The sequence below is a fragment of the Myxocyprinus asiaticus genome, chromosome 7 (genome assembly GCF_019703515.2).
Source record: "Myxocyprinus asiaticus isolate MX2 ecotype Aquarium Trade chromosome 7, UBuf_Myxa_2, whole genome shotgun sequence".
NCBI lineage: Eukaryota > Metazoa > Chordata > Actinopteri > Cypriniformes > Catostomidae > Myxocyprinus > Myxocyprinus asiaticus.
The window spans coordinates 36,450,970-36,474,380 of record NC_059350.1 but is presented as its reverse complement, the minus strand read 5'-3'; the positions used below and the strand labels follow the sequence as shown (position 1 = coordinate 36,474,380).

General features: G+C 37.4%; 1 protein-coding gene across 1 annotated transcript; it reads right to left on the bottom strand.

Annotated features, from left to right (window-relative positions):
- Positions 1–269: 269 nt before the first annotated feature.
- kitb (KIT proto-oncogene, receptor tyrosine kinase b) lies at positions 270–19,969 on the bottom strand. The gene is made up of 21 exons (XM_051701864.1): positions 19,911–19,969; positions 16,591–16,860; positions 15,936–16,220; positions 13,533–13,672; positions 13,190–13,358; positions 12,818–13,004; positions 12,408–12,523; positions 12,178–12,292; positions 11,729–11,913; positions 10,519–10,625; positions 6,102–6,228; positions 5,331–5,435; positions 5,040–5,150; positions 4,533–4,671; positions 4,356–4,417; positions 4,149–4,249; positions 3,604–3,726; positions 2,858–2,969; positions 2,677–2,776; positions 2,156–2,261; positions 270–2,036 (listed from the first exon to the last, which is right to left on the bottom strand). The coding sequence occupies exons 1-21, from the start codon at positions 19,963–19,965 to the stop codon at positions 1,878–1,880; spliced, it is 2,874 nt and encodes a 957-aa protein (XP_051557824.1). The 5' UTR covers positions 19,966–19,969; the 3' UTR covers positions 270–1,877.
- Positions 19,970–23,411: the final 3,442 nt, after the last annotated feature.

The window sequence follows — 23,411 nt, the reverse complement described above, 5'->3', positions numbered from 1 at the left end:
GAACAGATTAAAACATTACCTTTTTTTTTCACTGTACATCTTGCCATTGCAGTCTCTCGGCACGATTTCAAGCTCGATTACAGTCCCTAGCGCTTGATGCATGCACAGAGCACTAGATGGCACTGTAGGAAGTGTAATCGAGCCTAAAATCATGATAGCTAAGGAGACTGTTTTCGGTCAAAAAAATAAGTTATATTTTGGTCTGTTCTCACACAAAACAAACAACTGGATCACTGCTGAAGATTTCACAATTGATTAAACCACTGGAGTCTTATGGATTACTTTAATGCTGACTTTATCTCCTTTTTGGAGTTCTGGTCACCATTCACTTGCATTGCATGGACCTATAGAGCTGAGATATTCTTCTAAAAATCTTTGTTTGTGTTCAGGAGAAGAAAGAAAATCAGTAAATGACTTTTCACCTTATTGAACCAACCCTTTAAGCTTACTTTGATGAACGGTATTCTTGGTCAAAGTTGTTCTGAAACTCTACCTATAGCCAAGTTAGCCTTGTTCAAAGAAAGGAAGCCAGTATCTGTTATTACAGCAATCCAAATTTGATCATTTCAGTTTTACACAGCAACAAACAACCTTTTACTTTTCATACATATATTCTTCAAAAGCTCAAATTCTTTGAAAATATTCATTTCCAAACTTAAAAAAATAGTTAAAATGAGCATGTAAACAGGATTTGTGTGTCGTTTTCTTTTATAAGTCTGACAAATATACCAGCTTAGAGATGAGGTGGTAGTTCTATAGACAATGATGCAATATAACATTACAAATAAATAATGCATTATAACAGTCACTTAGAGAAATGGCACATGCTGAAACTAGTAGAGAAATGCATGTACGGGAACCTCAATCCATTACTATTACTTAGGTGCTTTTGAAATTCACACATAAAACAGGACTCTCATTGCATTCATTATCCCTACCACTGATCTACCTTACTGTTTAGTCTAATAAAGTATTTGCCATTGTTCACCCAGTCAAGAATGAAGACTAAAGAACACACAACATGACGTCATTACATTGTCACTCACTGCACTATGATGTCATCAGTAGAGTTAGTCATTTATCTAAATGTCTGGTGAGGTAATATTGTTAGATTCAGTGTCTATATGCTTGCCTGGCTCAGGTTAATGGGTTGCCTCTCAGGATAGTGCCATGGTAGCTGCTCATGCACCCAAAATACTATGTTGAGCAATACGATAAAATGGAGCCCAGCTGCATTTAGAGAAATACATTATCAGCTACAAGGAGTTACATGGCCGGACATGCTGGGCTGCAAGTCTTGAATAATTTGAAACATACTAGAAGTAGCACTGAACCAAGCAGAGAGCCTTGGGATTGTCCTTTATAAGTCACAATTAAAGACCCCATGAAATTAAAATGGGAGCTTTATGGCTGTTAATCCATGTCTGTTAGCTTTGAAGCCATTTATATGCTTGTGTACTCCTAAAAGTTGGTCAAATGAACTTTTAGCAGATATATGCCTTTATAATTTATAGTCTTTTTCTTCTGGGAAAATGGATGAAAAATTACTCATATTGCACTACACAATTTTTCATCCAATCAAATGCTCGCTAGAATGAGAATGTCCCTCTCCCTTATACCACCTGCAACCAATTAGCAAGTAGCAAATCATTCATCATTGCTGTGAATTATCTAAAGCCTATTGGCAATTTAAAAAAGGGACAAGCCATTCGATGTTTCAACAGGAAATACATCAACACAGGTCAGAAAGCTGCGCTAGTCGATCAATTTCATGGAGTCTTTAAAGAAGTCAGAACTTAAAGGCCACTGGCTTTGTTTAAGTCAAACCTATATGAGTAATCTAGTTCATAGGTAAAACAAAATGTGACTTTGTGACTTTATACAGCCTGATGTTCCAGGAAAACATCATTGGTGGCTTGCAGCAGGGGTTGAGTTGAGGCTGTTGAGCTGCCCACTGAACTCAGCCTTTGCGCCCTCTGCAGGTCTGGAGGAACAAACGCCTCACAACTGCCGCTAGTACTGAGATTCAGGTAATCCTGCAAAACACAATTGCAAACTTACCAAAAATAAGCTAGTATAATGCAAGCATCTATAACTATTTTTGAGCAGTGTTATTAAGAATGTTCAGTAGAGCTAACCCGGAGTTAAAACATACATGTTTGGTGGTCTCTGACAGCAGTAGTTCAGTCCTTTCCACCAGTTTCTTAAAGGTTGGTCTTTTTAGGGGGTCAGCACTCCAACACCATCTCATTACCTCATAACTGATAATACATACACAAATGCCTCATAATTAAGTTCATACTATATACATACACACTCTCTTTGTAATTTTGATATTACAGAACTTTATTGATATTCCTCAAACATTTTTCTTTTTCTCCACATATGTAATAATTCTGAACGAACCACTTAATGTAGAGATTTCATTTAAACATTATTGTATATAATTTCAGTCTAAGTTGTACTATCTATTTTTTATATATATATATATATAAATGTATTCTAATTTTAAGACTAAAACCAAAGCTTACTTAAAACTTTAAAACTATTCTTATGCTGCCTTGGAAGCATAGCTATTTCTATCAGAAAATGCTAATCTAGTTATATATAATTCCAGAGTACACACAGATAATAATGAATATGCATAGATATATCATGAAATGTAAATTCCCTTACATTTCAATTGGGGCAAACTCAGGCTCGCACATTCTGTATCCATCTTGTATCATCTTATAGAACGTAGATCCAACTGGAACTCCAGGATATGGTGTGTTACCTGCAGAAAGTTTCACCTTATAGTACCCTGATAGCAAGTGACTTATAGACACTAAGTAAATGTAATCTGACTCGTACAGACCAAGAGAGAAGATCTCCCACAGTAAGATGCCGTAGGACCAGACATCACTCTCAAACGTGTACACGCAAGCAAACAGACTCTCTGGGGACATCCACTTCACTGGGAGACGCGCCTGAACAGGAAACACATCATTAATGATACTGAACAATGATTTAACACTTTTAGACCATTTTTCAGTATGGTTGTTGCAGTTATAGCAACTGTGGGGTTAGTAGTATGGTATCAAATTCATAAATTGTCCACAATCTTAAAGGTGCACTTAGTAAATTTTTGATTATGTTGCACTGGACAATATAAAGCAGTCTTCTTGGACTTATACTGACACCTAGTGTTGTGGATGCAGCATCACGCCAATGCAATAGTGTGCAGTTACTGATGCCATTGTAGAAATGCGCTATTTGCAGTCAACAAAAATGTATTTATTCCATGAGCGAAATTGTCAGATAACCGGGATAACTGATAAAAAAAAAAAAAGAAAGTAGTATTCAGCTGGTCATTGGGTTATTGATTTGGCTGGTCATATAATGTTACCGATATGACTAGAGTCTTAATCTCAAGTGAGTGTGCATGATTTCTAACATACTTTTCAAAAGTACTATTCATTTCTTCAGTGGGGAAATCTGTTTTAATGAGGAAAACTTGCACCTTTAAATCAATGGTTCATTTACAATGTAAAATCTAAAAAGATATGTTGAATATGGATGTGGAGCCTGAAAGTAAATGAGAGTGTGGTGAAAGATACACACATTCCCTCTCAGGACATAGCTGGAATCTTTAGTGATGTCACGAGCCAGACCAAAGTCACATATCTTTGCTAACCGACCCTGAGTCAGTAAAACATTCCTTGCAGCAAGATCTCTGTGGATACACTTAACACACGAACACACATAAAGCAATTTATTAGTCGAAAGAACATGCATTTGAGAAACTGACGCATAACACTTATTATCAACATCAAGATTTTAAGATTCAAATTTATATAAATGTATGAGGGAAAGTGTATATTTTAGGACCTGTTACTTGTCTTGTGGTGTGACAAATTATACATATAAATTTAAATATAAATTACAAAGTATATTTTTAGCATGTCACACCGCAGGACCAAGTATTTTATGTCAACTACTCATTCACTATAAAGACAATCTCACCTCTGTTCTCTCTGTACAAAAATGTGTTACATCACACATTTTAACAGCACTTATTGTACAATTATTACACTATAAATAACAGGTCTGCATGTATAACACTACAACCACTACTGAGGTAAATAAATGTAATATACAACACTTACATTTTTGGATGTGAGGAAATCCATGCCTTTAGCCACTTGATATGAGAAGCTGAGTAAATCTTCAGTATCCAAAGAGAGATCATCTTTATCATCACACCATTCTGAGAGGAGAGACAGAGAGATGATACAGAATGGAAAGTGTAATATAATGGAAGGTGGTGTGAAAAGTGGCTGTAATTTGTTTTTATTATATTGCGATGGGCCTACCTGTCTGATTTGATCTCTTCTGATATGACCTCATGGGCATGTAACCATTATCAGTGCCTTCTCTGTGCACACACACATACAGTACAATAGGTGGTGTATTACATTACAATTACATAACAAAGGACATTTATTCTCTTGCAAATGTTAGACCACGTCACACACACACTCATCTCTCACATTGAAGGCTGTGTTTGGCTGAGCAGATTTTTGTAATATCCATCTCCTGTTTTGGAACTGAAAAACGCATCCCTCTTTCTTCTAAGGAAGTTCAACAGGTCACCATAGCAACAGTATTCTGTGATCACCAGAGTAGGGCCTGTTGGAAAAAGAAGTGCTCCATAAACTTTCTTTTAAAAGGCACATACAGTAGGCTTTATCTTAACTTAAATTTCAAACTGTTCCTCACACAAATCATATGGCTCCAGAAGACTTGGTATATAGCTCACAAGTCAAATGGACTAATTTAATGGTAGTTTTATGGTGTTTGACTACTGTGATCACTATGAACTGTTGTTATATGGAAAGGGGGAGTACATTCCATTGCCATACATTCCATACATTCTTCAAAATGTATCTTTTTGTGTTACATGGAAAATAACAGCATATGGGTTTGGAACAAAATGAGGGTGAGTAAATAATGATAGAATTTACATTTTTTGGTGAACTATTTCTTTAATCACTTACCTCCTACTGTACAAGCTCCAAGCAAGTTGACAATGTTTATATGATTGCCAAGGTAACTCAGAACTTTCAGCTCAGACATTAGAGCCTCTTTCTCAGTCGAGTGAGCGCTCGCTTTGGACAAAATCCACAGACACACACACACACAGAAATTTACATAAATACAAATTAGATTAAAAACACATGAGCAAAACATTAAATGTTCTCCTTTCTGACAACCAATGTTTGGATTTTTTTTTTTTACACATAAACATTAACTCATATACAGTAGATTTAGATACTGTAAATACTCACGTTTTAGCATTTTTACAGCAACTGTGGTCACTGTGTCTGCTGAGCAGATTCCATATGCTGTAGCAGCTACAACTTTACCAAATGCTCCAGAGCCAAGGATTTTTCCTACACCATTATAAAAATATATATATATATATATATATATATATATATATATATATATATATATATTAAACATTTAGAGGTTATTTCAATATTGCATTCAATACTGACTCGTAATATTATCCAGTTACAAAAAGTGCAACAGTTCAATGTGATACACTAGAAAAGCAAAATTATTGCTCTTGTGTGTGCTAGTGGCTACTTAATGACTAGTCAGTGCATAATACAACATTTAAGAATCAGCTATATCTTACAGAGTGGAGCTTTAAAGAGGTCATTTAATCCTTTATTTATAAATTCATAACTTAGTTTCAATGGGGAAGAAGTTTTGAGAACTACAAGTTACGATATGTTTTCTTAGTACTATTTTATTTCAAAAGAACACGGAACAGCTGATTTCTCATTAGATGGCTCCTTTAACATCTGAATGCAAGTGAAGCTTTCCAATGGCATGGTTCCTACAAGGAACTTTATTTCACCAAATGCTTATAGGCACCTGGAAAAAAAAAACTTACTTACAGGCCTGACTAGTAACTGGTGTCTCTTTGATTCAGTGGCCTGTTTACCACTACATGTAATTAAAAGTTATTTTTCAATGATTTATTCTGATGAAATAAATGAGTCATCTGTTATCATGTTGTTTATGTTTCTCTGTGTATGTGCATTTACCAAAACGCAGCCTTTCTCGTGGAAACTCCCATCTGGGGTCATATGGCAACTGTGTAGGGTCTATGTAGGTATAATTGTTGCCATCAAAACTGTCAATCACCTTCCAGTGGATCTCATATTTGGGTTTCTATATGTAAATAATGACAAGAAGACAGTGCAAGTAAAATAAACAAAAATAACTAACAATAGAGCGCAACAGTGAATGTGAATTTTCTTTTAAAATAACGTCACTAAAGAGTGTTGAAGAGACAAAAAGACTGTAATTTTTATTTTTTAAATGGGAGACTGAACTAATCTTTCCATAAGCTATTGTGAATAATAATCAAATCAGAAAAAATGGTAGAATATAAATCTATAGACTTATTGTTCTTGATTAAAAGTATAAAAACAATAGACTGTAGGCTCAATGCAAAATCTCTAAATATATACAAATATATAAGTAGTTTGAAAGTGTCTCAACTACGTAATTCACAATGTTTCTCTTTTGTTGCAATTTACATTGGTAACAGCAACTTTACTGATTGGTGGATCTCTCTCTCGAATTATGGGTAATGTAGTTCTCCACCATGTAATGAACTGGCCATGGAGACGGTGTTAGGATCCATGTGCAGGAAGTTTATTAGAGAACACAAGTAAACAATCCAAATCAGCAGGCAGATAGACGTAGTCGGTAAGCAGGCGGTTAAATCCAATATTCCAAACAATCAGTCCAATCAGGCAAACAAAACAAAGGGTTATCCAAAAAGCAGTAAATCCAGTAAAACAGGCAAAGGTCATAACATGAGAACAAACAGTGAAAGCAATGGAAAAACGCTTGGTAAGGCAGGGTAAACTGGCAATACTTTGCAAAGAAACAATGGAGGTGAATGGCTATTTATACATGGTGAAAACAGGAAATGAGCAGAGAAGAAATGGGAGATGATCAGTATTCGGAAGAGGGCTCCCTCTGGTGGTTGTTAGGAGGGGTAACAACCTCAGATGTTACAGAACCCCCCCACAACAACTCCTGGTGTTCTTCTGCTGGGACGTCCACTTGGTCGTGGTGCTGGACGATTAGGATGGGCTTGATGAAATTCTTGGATCAGGGATGGGTCCAATATGTCTTTGGCAGCTACCCATGATCTCTCCTCTGGTCCGTAGCCTTCCCAGTCCACCAAGTATTGCATCTGGCTCCCTCGTCATCTTGAGTCCATGATCTCTCTGACCATATACGCTGGGGCTCCATCTACCTCCAATGGAGGCGGAGGCCCAGAATCCATGTTTCCAGAGCCACACCGGGTGGACGGGTTTCAGCAAGGACAAATGGAAGGAAGGAGAGATGCGGTAGTTAGCAGAAAGCTCTAAATGGTAAGTAACTGGGTTTATTTGACGGATAATTCTGAAAGGACCCACATAACTTGGACTGAGATTCCTGCAGTGTAGCCGCAACTTGAGATCCCAACCAGACCCTCTGTCCTGGCTGATAGTTGGGATGGGGGCACCTCTGTCGGTCAGCCTGGAAGCGTTGTGCTTGGTCCGCTCGCTGTAGCCGGACATGTGCGCTGACCCACACCCTCTCGCTTCGCCTAATACAATCGTCCACCACTGGCACCGTAGAAGGTTCTCCTGACCAAGGGAACATCAGGGGTTGGTAGCCCAGCACGCATTGGAAGGGTGTTAGTCCCATAGAGGTATGAGTGAGGGAATTCTGTGCATATGCCTTGCTGTTCTTGCTCCCAGGGCGGTAAGTGACTGTAAAATTGAACCTGGTGAAAAAGAATGACCATCGGGCTTGACGTGGATTCAATCTCTTGGCTGCCTTGATATATTCAAGATTCTTGTGATCTGTGATAACTTGAAACGGGTGGACTGCCCCCTCTAACCAGTGACACCATTCTTCAAGAGCTGCCATAGAAAGTAATTCCTTGTTTCCCACATCATAGTTTCATTCTGCGGAGTTTAACTTTCTGGAGAAGAAGGCACATTTGTAAAGCTTGCCTGGGGTACCATGACGTTGTGACAGGACTGCTCCAATCCCGCAATCTGAAACGTCTACTTCAACGACGAAGGGAAGATTGGGGTCGGGATGTTTCAGTATAGGAGTAGTCGTGAAGCTTGACTTGAGGGAGACAAAGGCTTGGTACACAGCGTCGTTCCATGGCAACTTGTTTGGCTTACCTTTGAGCAAAGACGTGAGTGGTGGTGCAGTGATACTGTAGTTTCTGATGAAACGGCGATAGAAAATTTCAAAGCCCAGGAACCGCTGTAGTTCCTTGAGTGTGGAAGGTCGAGACCATTTGGTAACTGTAGTTATCTTAGAGACATCCATCTCTACACCTGATGAGGTTATAAGCACTTCTTAGATCAAGCTTGGTGTAGAGCTTTGCCGGAGTTGTTCAAGGGCTGGGGGGATAAGTGGCAGTGGGTAACGGTACTTTGTGGTGACAGAGTTCAAGCCTCGATAATCAATACAGAGACCCCATCTTTCTTGTCCACGAGAAAGGAGCCTGCAGCTGTAGTGGAGGTGGATGGATGGATGTAAACGGAGGCAAGGGCCTCCTTGATGTAATTTTCCATGGCAAGGGTCTCAGGGCGTGACAATGGGTAGGCCTTGCTTCTCGGTGGGGCCGTATTGGAAAGAAGTTCAATGGCTCAGTCCCATTGACGATGAGGAGGAAGTTGTGTACCTTTGACCTTATTAAACACATTATGGAACGCTGCATATTCCTCGGGTATCATGGTTTTTCTTTGTGATTCAGGACTTTCCACACTGGTAGTAAGACAAGGCATGGAAACAGCAACATGGAGACAATGTTCATGACAGTAGCTTGACCATTGTGTGAGCTCACCTTGGTTCCAGGATATCGATGGGTCGTGGACGGCTAGCCAAGGATGACCCAGGATAAGAGCGTGCTTGGGTGAGTTGATGACATATAGTGAAATGTTCTCCACATGAAATAGTCCAATCTTGATGGTTATAGGAACGGTCTGTTAGGTTATACCAGTACCAATAGGAGCGTTGTCAATAGTGGTGATGTTGATCGTTGGGAAGCATTGAATGGTGGGTATATTGAGCTCTTGGACGATCTCTTGATTAAATGATTCAGTTTGATTGGTAAAATAGACTTTGCATTGACGTAAAAAACCCCGGCACTTTTCAGCGGAACAATCAAACTTATCAGGGACAGCAAAGCTTACCGGTTCAGCATGGGGAGCTGGCAGTGAGTGAATGTAATGAGTCCAACATTCGTTGGCACAGTTGGTCTTGATAACCCTTTAAAACCTCACACTGGTGTGCAAATGCAGCCTGGAGCTGTGAGACTTCCGCTGGATCCATGGTAGGTGAAGTATTCTGTATTGAACTGGCTATGGAGACGGTGTTAGGATCCATGTGCAGGAAGTTTATTAGAGAACACAAGCAAACAATCCATCGGCAGGCAGACAGACGTAATTGGTAAGCAGGCAGTTAAATCCAATATACCAAATAATCAGTCCAATCAGGCAAACAAAACAAAGAGTTATCCAAAAAGCAGTAAATCCAGTAAAACAGGCAATGGTCATACATGAGAACAAACAGTAAAGGCAATGGAAAAATGCTTGGTAAGGCAGGGTAAACTGGCAATACTTTGCAAAGAAACAATGGATGTGAATGGCTATTTATACATGGTGAAAACAGGAAATGAGCAGAGAAGAAATGGGAGACGATCAGTATTCGGGAGAGGGCTCCCTCTAGTGATTTCTTTTTTTTTTAAGTGAAGTTGAAATCATACAAACAGCTTTTACAGAAGCATATCCACCTTTTTTTTTTTTGAACGCGGAAGTGTTCAATGATTTGACTGTAATAGATTTTTTAATCCAGTGTTTTCACTCGCATCGGCGTATATTCGTAGAGGGTAATGTTTAATTTTTAAGGTATTACATTTGTAAAAATTGTCAAAAAGCATGTGGCTCCATAGTGCCGATACTTCACGGAGTCGAGATGACTGTTTTTATTGAAAGTGCCTCACATGAGTGTGTAGATGACATGAAGCGATGGTCTGAGTTGAGTTACGTTTATATCATTTACTACTTTAAGTTGTTATGACAGCCAACATCTGCACAAGTTGAGCCTGAAATTAATTTTTACTCCAAAAAAAAAAAAATGGTTGTTGTTCTCTGTCTGGATCGCTCCTTTCGGTAGTTTTTACATTGCATCTCGAGACCAGAAGCATAAAAGAGGCAATTAGAATCATCATGGCACCGCCCAGTGGTTGCTCAGGAAAACTGTGGATACCATTGCCTAATAATCTCTGAGCTCAGATTTTTACTTTCAGAACCTTATTGTTGCACTCTATTGGAGCTACTTCATTCAAAGTATAAATAATTGTTTGTTTATATATACATACAATTATATACACAAAATATATACTGATGTTTTGTGCGTGTTGTGACTAAATACCTGCATGTATTTATATAGCAGAACCACCAGAATGAAGCTGAGCAGAACAGCAGTGGACACAACACCAGACAACAGAGGCGTGAAGAGTTTATGAGGTACAGTTCGCTCTGGGTAGATAAGCACATGCCCACACATAAAAACACATCCATGGATATACACACCCTCACAAATATATAAACACCAAAAACATGTTTAAAACAGATACAGTGTAATTCCTCTTAATTTACAGTGCCATTTTAATTAGGCTAGAGTTTATGTGTGAGTGTTTTAAATCTGTTGTTCAGAGGATTTTAAGAGATTAGTGTCAGTAACAAATCTCAATGTGCACACACTGCACAAAATAATAATCCCCCCAGATCTGTCAACAAGCCTGGTGTGTGTGTGTGTGCAGGTTTAAGTGGTTTACGAGGACTTTTTTTTTAGGTTACAAACTGGTAATTACAAGGGTATTATGCTATAAATGTGGTTTATGAGGACATTTCTAGTGTCCCCATAATTCAAATCACTTAAAAAACATACTAAACAATGTTTTATTGAAAATGTAAAAATGCAGAAAGTTTTTTGTGAGGGTTAGGTTTAGGGGTAGGGTTAGGGTTAGGGGATAGAATCTATAGTTTGTACAAAAAATCACTATGTCTATGGAGAGTCCTCATAATGATAGCTGCACCAACACCTATCATCTGTGTGTGTGTGTGTGTGTGTGTGTGTGTGTGTGTTGTGTGTGTGTGTGTGTGTGTGTGTGTGTGTGTGTGTCTGAAAATGTACAAGGATTATCTGTTGCAGCTGGGTGTGAACAGATTCAAATCTATATCCTACTATCAACAACACTGTATGGTGGGAACGGCCCACCTCAACAGAAAAAGCTAATTTGTTTGTGTGTGTGTGTGTGTGTGTGTGTGTGTGTGTTTGTGTGTGTGTGTGTGTTGGGGGGAGGGTGGTTACTTAGCTATGCTTTGGGTACAAAATTGGGCAACACTTTATTTTACAACCTGTGTCAGTGTTACATTTTTTACATGTTACATGTTACTATTGTTAATTGTTACAGAAATAACTATGACAATATGTATGTACAAGCAGATCAACAATCTAACTACACAGTAGGAACATTAGTATCACTCAGTGATTACTGATGTAAATACACAGAAACATGAACACTGTAAAACAAAGTGTCACCCAAATTGTTAGCTAAATCTCTGGGTATGTGTCTCACCACTGATGGAAAAGAGAGCGTAGGCCTGCTCGCCCTGTGTTGTTGCCACACACTCAAGGGTGTGATATTTCCCTTTGCTGACATTTAGTCGACTCTCCACTTCGCTCCGTCCGAACTCTGACCCTGAGACTGTTACAACTGCAACCTCCTCATCTGCCTGTGTCACATTCAACAGGTTGGAGCACCTGTCAGAGGTGAGAGAGTTTTTATAAATGCTATAAAGCCAAAAGAATATCACAAATTACAACTCTTATGATCGTAGAACATTTGTACCACATTTTATCTTCTATTATACACTTTCCAGTTCTAAATGGCTTTGTGACACTGCAATCTCTTGAGACTATTTCTATGGTATAATGTATTTAAATCAAATTAATATGTTAGAAACGTTTAGTATTGTATGGCTGTTACATGTAAGTGGTTTATTTAAGTCTGTGAGTGAGTCATACCGTTTATGTGGTGGCTCGCAGTAAAACCAAGATATTTTGGGGACAGGATACCCTGAAGCAACACATCTCACCTGTCCATCAACCGGCCCCTCCTGGGAAACAATCACAGGCTTACCTGAATGAGAGAATGAGACAAGAAATAGGCAGAAAATTAAACAAACAACCACTGTATTTACATTAAGACTGTATTACAATAAATATATATAATCCTGTCATTCTTCTGAACTCACATATAACATGGACAGTGAATGACTGATTGACTGATGCATATTTGTGATTGGCTGAGAAAGTGTAGATCCCACCCTCTGACCCATGAACTCGAACCAGCCTCAGTTCACTGATGTACCTGTAACGTTTACATAAGCAATGCTCAATGTCTAGTAAACTAAGCTAGCCCACATGAGAGGGTTGTCCACTCTATATAGAATAAATCAGCTTCTTCAAGTGCACCTTTAAGATTTATGTCTGTTTACCAGTTTTAGAATTTAGGTCACTAATGTTGATTTAAAAACACATCAAACAGACATACTGGTTTTGGGGTTTTAAGATAAGCTTCAGACAAAAATAAGCAACAACTTTGGCCCATCAATAAGCTTACAGCAAATATTTGTGTTTAAAACACATGTGCAAGTGTGTGTACCTATACTGCTGGTTGTGTAGTGTAATGACATGCTCGGATGTGTTTTTGAGCTGTTGGTTGTTGTAGGTCCAGTAGACATCGTTGGGTTTGGGGTATGACATCATCTCCACACTCAGAGTCAAGCTCTCTCCCTCTCTCACCTCCACCACGCTGTCCTCTCCCTCTGTGAGGTTAATGAAACCATGCTCTGCCACAGACACACACAAAAAAACACACACAACAGTACTGTTGTTTAGAATGGAATACGTATTTTGCTGAAAATGGCAGGGTTTGACAATGTAAGCCAAAAAATATTTGGAAGGCTGCAAATGACTACAATTTGATAAAGTAGAAATAAAGCTATATATGTTGGCTTTGTGTCACATTTCTCACCATAAACTTCCAGATTGACAGTTGCCAGTGAGACGCCCCTCTCATTCTGTGCTTGGCAGCGAAAGACTCCTGAGTCGCTCATCTTCACAGATTTAATCCAGAGCGTTGCTGAGCGTTGATATCCTCGAGAACCAGGCAGGATGTGAGCGTTATGGGTCTCCAGTGCAATCTAAATCATTATTGAGATAATAAAACTGTTAATGTTAGGAATTGTGCTGTGACAACTTAAGGGATCTGTGAGTATGCAACAGGTTAAAACAGTGTGTGTGTGTGTGTGTGTGTGTGTGTGTGTGTGTGTGTGTGTGTGTGTGTGTGTGTGTGTGTGTGTGTGTGTGTGACTAACCGCTTCAGAAGGGATGCTCCAGGTCAGGTGGAAATCATGATTGATGTTGATGGTACTACAGCTGAGCTCAAACTCCTGATCCTGGATCAGAATCACATTTTCTGATCTGGATAGGCTGATCACTGGCACTGTCGCTGGGACTGTGTTACAAACAAACATGCAATAAAGCTTTATTTATCTTTGAGATATACTGATAGAATTCATTATTTATTGTTGAGGTATACTGATATATCATGATAATAATATACTGAATTATTCCAACATCACACTCAAATGTGTCCAGCGTAAGATATACCAAAAACAGTAACTGCAACTCTTTCAGTTTCATATATTGTATCATCATTCTCTTATCTCCTTCTTTCCCTCTAACACTGTGGCTCTCAACTGGTGGGTCATGACTCAAAATGGTTTGCAGGCAGGGCCATAGCAAGATATTCTGCGCCCCTAGACTGTATATTTCTCTGGGCCCTTTTCCTATTAAAAAATAACATTTAGAATTTGTCGTGGGGCCCCCTGGACCATTGGGCCCCTAGAATCGTTACCACCTTTCACCCCATTAACTTCACCCTGGTTGCAGGTCTGTTCAAATAGGGGCAGCATGGAGACAAAACAAAGCTAAATGCAAATAATAAAATGCAACTACGCATATAATCATGCATAGTTGTGATAGCTAGGTAATAAGAAATAACGTATGATATGCCAGTCGCAAATAAACCCCTGACAAGGTGATCAGGACCATGATACGACGTCATCAATGCTGTGATTGACTAATGAATGAATGCAGCATTACAGAGAATTGTGTGATAATAATCTTTAAGGGAGGACAAATAGCTTCCCATATCTTGTTGCGTTCAAACAAACTATGGTAATCTGGCAGAAATTTATTAATGGAATATTCCAGGTTCAATACAATTTAAACTCAATTGACAGCATTTGTGGCTTAATGTTGATTACCACAAAAATGTATTTCGACTCGTCCCTCTTTTTCATTAAAAAAGCAAAAATTGAGGTTACAGTAGCTGTGTTTCAATCCAAATTGCGAATTTAATTTATGCGAAAAATCAGAATATCGCAAGAACAAAGTTTGAATACAGCCACGTTTCCATCCCATGTGTTCAAAAGAACAAAACTGTCACATCAGCAGAAATTGTACTCTTTTTATAAATAAAATACTCGCATTTATAGCACGCAGACAAAACACTGTAAAGACCTTACGACTTTACTGTGCAGATCTATTTGATATTTTTCAAAGGTGTCAATAAACCTGCTCTGCGGCACAGTTCAAGTTTGTATTCGACTTATTTTTTACTGCAAACTCTATACAGGGTTTGGATTTTCAGGACACCGGTATTTTAGAATGACCAGAGCAACATTTCAGGTGTGATGATTGGTCCACTGGTCAGTCCAGTTATGAACTAAATATTCAGTCACATGACCTTTTTTGATGCACATCTTGTATTCCTAATATATTTTATAGGAGTTTATTCGGTAAATGTGTTTCCAACACAGTTTATGCGCATTTCTTCTTATCGAATAAAAAAATTTATCCACCTCAAGCAAGCGTATACGTTTTTGATACACATTTTGGAGATTTTATTCGCAACTTAGTGTTTCCATCCAGCCATTTTTATGCAATATCCCAAAATGCGCATAGAAATACGTTGATGGAAACCCAGATAGTGAGGCACTTACAATGGAAGTGAATGGGGCCAATTTTTGGAGGGTTTAAAAGGCAGAAATGTAAAGCTTATAATTTTATAAAAGCACTTACATTAATTGTTCAGTTAAAACTTGTGTATTATTGAAGTTGTTTAAATCATTGTTTTCACAGTCATTTTAGGGTTTATGCTGTTACGTTTTCATGGCAACAGAGTTGTAAAATTAGATATAACTTTTCTCAGGAAAGGTTAGTAAGTGATTTTATCACACTACATGTTAACATGCATATTGTTTATGTCTTGTGGCTATAACTTTGAAACAGTATTTTAACATTTACGGATTGGCCCCATTCACGTCCGTTGTAAGTGTCTCAATGGAACCCAGATTTTTGCTTTTTTTTTTTTAAGAAAAGGAGGGACAAGTCCAAATTAATTTTTGTGGTAATCAACATTATGCCACAAATACTGTCAATTGAGCTTAACTTGTATTGAGCCCGGAATATTCCTTTAAACCCTGAAGTATGTCATTTCTGCGACACTAGCGCCACAGAACGGAATTGCAAAAATAAACAAACAGCTACCCGAATACACCCCGCTTTTGTTGGTCAAACAAAGATATAGTCCTGCCCCCAACTCACACCACTGGTTGAGTAACGGGTCTAAGCGGGTTGCTCAAAACAAACACAGCACTTAATGTCAAATGTTGAGATCCACTACATTAACATACACACCACCATACACATACCTAGCCGCACATCCAAGTTATACTGGCTTGATGTCACAGGTGCTCCATCCATCTCCCCTGCACAAATGTAGCAGCCCTCAAAGGCTTTGGAGACGTTTCTGATTGTGATCCCTCTCTGAGGGTGTGTGGTGTAGTTTAGACCACCTGGCAGGGCGGAGCCAGCACAGGTAAGCAAGGACAGGTGACTGACAGCTGGATCTGTTACTAAACAAGGAAGAGTGCCGTCCTCTCCTTCCCTCACCAGAAGATCATTCACCATGGAGCGCACAAATGCATTTTCCAAATCTGCAAAAGAAAGTGAATGGAAAGACAGAGGGAGATGAGCAATGAGAAAGGCCAAGGAGAGAAAGAAAATAAGGAAAGAAAAGAAAAATATAGAACAATGAGGAAATAATGAGACTATGAGTGTGCAAGAGCTTTATCGCACAATCAGACTGTTCAAATACCTACATCATTCAATGACAGTCAACAATAACATAAGCCTACATCAAATCAAATAAATTAGACCACATTTACACTAAGGTGTGGTTTGAGCACACAGCTTAAGGGCACGCATTTGTGCTACTACAAAAGACTTATTCAAGTTTTAATACTGCTCCAGGAGTGAAATGTGGGAATTGAGGCCAACTGCGTAAACATACACATTCAAACACACCTTTCACATAGATGTAGATAGAGCTCTTCGCTCTCGTTTCTGTGTTCTCACAGGTGTAACGACCCATATGCTGCATCTGTGTGGAAACGAGGAGAATGACGCTGGCTCGATCTTCCTCTCGCTCTCCATCGATCCGCCGACCTTTTTCTCGCAGCCACCGCACCCTGCCTGTTTTTGCCTCTGCATCATCATGACAGCGGAGGTCCAGCTGTTCACCTTTGAGTATCACCAGATGAGGGGCATCAGGAGTGATAACAGGTTTAAACCACCCTGGAAAACAAACACACAAGTCAGTTCATTGTCTAAATCAGGTTCAATCAATGGCAGTATTCTTCAGTATTCTTAAAGCCGTGGTTCCCAACCCTGTTCCTGAAGGCCCCCCAACACTGCACATTTTGTATATCTCCCTTTACTAACACACCCAATTCAGGTCTTGGAATCTCCACTAACAAGCTGATGAGTTGAATCAGGTGTGTCTGATTAGGGAGATATCCAAAATATGCAGTGTTGGGGGGCCTCCAGGAACAGGGTTGGGAACCACTGCCTTAAAGGGATAGTTCACCCAAAAATGAAAATTCTCTGTGAAACATATTTAAGTCCTTTTTTACTATAAATTCTCCTCCTGCTCAGTAGGTGGCGATATGCACAAAGAATTTGAATCATCAAAAACAAAATAAGAATGTGAAAGTGAAAATGAAGATTTATTGTAAAAAATAAAAAAGTACTTAAATATTAATCTGTTTCTCACCCACACCTATCATATTGCTTCTGAGTCTATAGATTACTTTTATGCTGCCTTTATGTGCTTTTTGGACCTTCAAAGTTCTGGCCACCATTCACTAGCATTGTATGGATCTTCATAGCGTCATTTGTGTTCAGCAGTAGAAATAAAGTCATACACATCTGGGATGGCATAAGGGTGAGTAAATTATGAGAGAATTTTCATTTTTGGGTGAACTATCCCTTTAAGAAAGTGAGGTTTTCGTGGTAGAAACTGTGGTAATTTTAACTCTTTAAAAGCTTGCATGACGCCTGAAGAACCTCTTTTTGTCTTTGTTTGTTGTCATCTAATGTTATCTAAATAAAATCTTCACTCTGAGGATTTTAATGATGATAAACATAGTAGCTGACCTTTGCCCTTATGCCTGAATGTATGCCAGTGTGGTTTTATTGTGTTTACTTGTTTACCCAACAGCTATTACAAAAATATAAAATCTTAGTTTGGAGGACAAAATTCACACAAAAAAGGGTTTTGAACTGAAAGCAACATACAAAACCACTGCTAGAGAAAATACATATTTGTGTAATTGGACTTTAAACCTTATAGTTACAGAGATATTAACAACAGCCCCTGTCTCCCGTATACTGCAAATCTCTTTGGATAAAAGTATCTGCTAAATGAATAGCTTGCTATTTACTTTCTTACTAAATACATTTCTGTACATGAACAAGCTGTATAGTTATTTTATAAAGTTAACAGATGATAAATGAAAAACATACTTTTGACCCACATATAAAAGCTAGAGGTATAATACAGTACAAACTCCTTTTCAATAGAAAAATAGCAATGTAGTTGTAAATAAATAAATAAAAAGATAAAGTACACTTTAGGGTTAAACAAGTAGGGCTGTCTTCTCCCGTCATCCACATTACTGCACCACGACCATGACTAATATGTTACTTCATCATGATCCATTAAAATAAGACGTCACTGATCAGGACAATTAAAGGAAAGTGGAAAGCAAGTGGACACAGTAGGCAAGGAAAGGGTTGCATTAGTCACTAACGCAGTTTTCTCAGGAATCCGAAACGCTGAAGATCTCATTTGCCTAAACCGTTCTGAGCTTTCCCGCTAAAGCACACACTCACTCACTCGAGCCACTGCTAAACACACACGCCCGACTATGATGACATCAGTGGACATCTAAAACCCCGCAGAATTCATCAAAACAATATTTACTGTAACATTCACTTCGTGCGCCCGTTGACATTTCTGAGATTTACGTCTAATTTTTTTAAGTGAGTTCTAAGCACATTTAGAACATTTAAAACTTTGGCATTAGCTTGCTTGACTGCGCTTACAAAGTGTCCTACATTACAAAGCTTGTGATATTGGTTTTGGGGTTATTGCATTGTCTGCTTCAACCTAAAATGAATTATTACTGAAATATGTGAAAACAGGTTACACATGTAAACAGAATACACCTGTGCGTGAACCTTCTTCTCCCGGACTGCATCTCTAGCTAAAGGTACAGCACAGGCGCTCTCTATTAATAATTTATGATCTCCACCAGGAAACAGAAAGTTGACCGTTAGTTGAGAACAAGTAGTGACACGGTCTGTAATTGTTATCATTGTATTTCACTTGTGATCATTTTGTTGACCGTGTTCTTAGGGGCCGTTCACACCGAAGGCGTCCTTGCGCTAAAAAACAAACAAACAAACAAAGCCTATCCTTTTTTTTCTTTTTCTTTTTTTTTTTCCGATTTACGCATTTCAATTTCATAACAATATTCCATCAAATTTAAATGTGAATATTTAACCAAATAAATTAATATAACTTACAATATTTGGGTTTTAAAATTTTATTTAAGGATTACTCAGCTGAAATGGTTGGAATTTTGCTATGATTTCGAAATATATATATATATATATATATATATATATATATATATATATATATATATATATATATATATATATATATATTATTATTATTATTATTATTATTATTATTATTATTATTTATTATTATTATTATTATTATTATTATTATTATTATTTATTTATGCATTTCGGAAGAAAACAAAATTTGACTATAGAATTTTTATTTTATTTTTTTAAACCACGCGGAAGGACGCAATTACGCGTTCGGTGAGAATGCCCCCGTTCTGCCTTGTATTAATATGACATACGCGGCTTTTATTTCAAGATAATTATATAGGCCTACTCCGTGCTCAACACATGATATTCGCGCGATATACAAATTACCAACTACCCGATAAACTACAATTAATTACTAACCAGTTCAATACATACAAAGATAAATATATGTTTTATTTATACGACGCATTTTGAATAGAGTAAGCTAACTGAGTGCTCCAAGTACATTAACAGATGGATTAACGGTCATCACAGCAACATCTGTCCTTAAAAACAATCGGCTCATTCACTGGATATTAATCATCAACTCATAATTTAACTGAACACACATTGGGATTGTGAAGACTATTTCCACGCCAACATACGTATCTGTAAAAATAAATAAGGCGTATTTTATCTTATCTGAACAATTGAAGGTATTAATGGTATGTTCTTACCTTCAGGTAATATGAATAAAAGTAGAAATGTGCGTAGAAACCAAGCGTGACCCATTCTGTTTGCACGACTGATCCACAACTGACCAAACGAAACGTGAGTCCTCAGCTTGCTCTCTCTCTCTCTCTCTCTCTCTCTCTCTCTCTCTCTCTCTCTCTCCCAACTGCAAATATGAAAGTTTATTTTGACTAAGGTTTTTGGTATATAGCGGTGTATCACGTGTTCTTACTGGAAACTGAAACAGAATGTGAATTAGCACTGGCGTTGTTAAGGGGGCAAATTGAAATATTCATTATCTTAAGTGGAGGATTTTGGACTGTGTCACGTCTCTTGGGGCAATTCAGCAGTTCAGTCAACTCAGTGTTGCCAAGGACCACTATCATGGATTTAAAACTTATTCCGCTGACTGCCCTCTCATGCACACATTAATCAATAGCATTTAAAAAATGTTGCTGCTCTGTAATGACGTGCTGTCTGCTGACCAGAATCATCTATATATGTGTGTGAAAAAAATTTTACGAGGGGAAAAAAATTATATTACAAACTAGTAATTGCAAGGGTATTATGCTATAAATGTGGTTTATGGGGACATTTCTAGTGTCCCCATAATTCAAATCGCTTAAAAATACATACTAAACGATGTTTTTTTGAAAATGTAAAAATGCAGAACGTTTTTTGTGAGGGTTAGGGTTAGGGGATAGAATCTATAGTATAAAAGTCATTATGTCTATGAAAAGTCCTCATAAGGATCTAAATCAACCAATCTAAATCCTAAACAGATACATAATGCATAATGATAATGGTCCTTACTCATCATCTGCAGGCTGTTTGTAAGAAAGATGAAGATGCTGACTCACTGGTCTTTCTTTTCAGAGTTGACTCAGTCTTTTATAGACATGTGATCACTTTGCCATTCTAAAGAGAAGCAGTGTCCTATAAAAATAACGTTATGGTCTTTCATTGTTTTCCCTACTGTAGGACAGTAATCATTCGAAAATAAGATTTATCAGTATTTTAAGACATTTTAAAACAAGTCTCTAATGGACAAAGATGCCAACTTAATGAAATTTGACCACTGGATTTTTGCTGACCATGCATACAATCTCATCTACTCAACCAAGTGACCACTACGTTCTTCATTCCATAATAGTATGATCGGTGTGTGGTGGGGTGGGTATTGTGGTGGTTTTAAAGTGTTTTGTATATGCCTACCTTCACATTGAGAGTACTTTTGTTGTCCATTTTAATGTTGTATAAGTGCATACCCTAAAGTGAGCATGACATAAGATGTTTTATTCTTGAGCTCTGTTCTACTGGGTTATAGGTAAGTTTACTGTTAATTCCAGCTACAGTACATACAAGTGTATACTGGATTAAAATTACATTCCACTATAGGTCTACACTGTATACCAGAGGCCGAATATGTATACAGATTTATAGCATCTCCTCTAAAGCATTATTTACACAATCCTCCATTAAACAACACTCAAAATATGAAGTAATTACCCTTACTTACAAGTAACTGAATTGCAGAAAGTTTTTGTAAGCAATTTAATTTCGTCCATTCAGATTAAGCATTTTCATTGAGCCAACATAACTTAGTTAAACTAGGTCAAATCAATGTTCTATAGTAGTTTTAACTCAACTTCATTAGGTTAGTCAAACTCAATTTACTTATGTTTAAAACATTTTCTTATGTTGGTCCAACTTAATATATTTTATTAATCATTAGTGTATGCTGGTGAGCAAGTGTAAGGACAGTGGAACTGTTGTACTGTCAATTTGATAGCAACTGCTTATGGAGCTAAGCAGCACTTAAATCAAACATGAATTGAACGTGAAAATCCATCCTCGACCTAAGCACAAGCACCAATCTTCACCACAATGGTAACCCCCAAAACTCTCAACTCTCAACAAAAAGCCTAACAGATCTTTTTTATTTTATTATTCCAATATAACAGAACATTAAACATTAACAAATCTCCTCTTATTCTCATTTTGCTCAAAAATGCATAAAATAACTCTTAATTTCAACATTTGTTCATCCCACCCAGTCAAAACATGCTGGGAAATGGAAACCCCCTGCCCAGTTTCATCAATGCTACAAAATGTATTTATGTAGTCGCAACTCAAATGGGTTAAGTAAACTTAATTTTTACAGATATTACTGGATAGAACACAATGAAATCAAGATGGGACAAAATATCCTAGAATTATGTTGCTTTAGTTCATTTTAATTAAGTAAACTGAACAACCTGCAAAAACACTTTCTTTTTTTGAGTGAACTTAATGACTTGTGATGCATAAAATTTGAAAAATAAATAAATACAATTTGAAAACTCTGATGGTATATATTAGATTTTTTCTGTTCATCACAGACATTAACGACATCTTACAAGACATCCATTCATCTCAGACATTATAGACATTTTTTCATTCCATAGTCAATAACAGGAAATGCAGTTTTAATTAAATGCAGTCTTTTCATGGAAATCCTAATGCTGACAGCTACAGAGTTAAACTAATCTGAATTTTTGTGCAATATGCACGACTGTTTTTCAGAAAAACAAAAAGATTAGAAAAATGTAAGATGCTAAGTTAAGTGTGTAATCAAATGGGAAATCTGATTAACTGGCCTATACAGCACTTTAGATCTCATTAAGCTTCTCTGTGTAGCGGAGAAGTCAGAGATAGATAAAGCGGGAGAAAGAAGAGAGAAAATTTGGGGCTGAGGATGGAAGAGAAATAAGAAGCAGAGAGTTTGTTACACTTAAGTTGAGAACAAAACGATAGGTGGAAGAAGAATACACAGAAATGAGGACAAAATGTGTATAGCTTTTTACATTACAATAAAGCCATATATTAGGCAGCATTCGTAACTCATGTCCAATCATAACTGCATCATAAACATTAAAAACATTCCAGAATGCATTAAGTCAATAAGTCTGTCCAAAACCACAAAACAGTATTCATTTGATATTCACAGTTCACTCAAAGAGTATCGTTGCAGTTTAGCTGGTCAATATGCCTCCATTCTTCAATCAATATGACATGACTCTTTGACCACAGGGAGCATATATTGTATAGAGTCCTGACACTGAAGCTAATATTTTGTTTATACAGCCAATTGCTGTTCCTCACAAGCAGATTTCATCAATGCACTTCAGTAAGGATTTAAGACATGTGCCTTGAGAACCCTGTAAACTTTCTTATTCTCATAATTTATGAGCTTCTGTCAACATCAAGATTTTATGTTAGTAGGTATATGAATGTTTAAGAGACAGTGTATTTCATGTAGATCCTGTAACTGTTCACCGCTTCTTTTAAGTTCTTCACAATTTTTAATTACCTTTGTGACTTCACTAGTTCATTTTAAATGATCTTATTGTGTGACAAATTAATTTTTTTAAAAGTAAAAATATTTCATGTTGTCTCCAAGATAATATAATCTAAACCAAAAAAAGGGAAAGCAGCTCTGTTGAAAATACTAAACCAGTACGCTT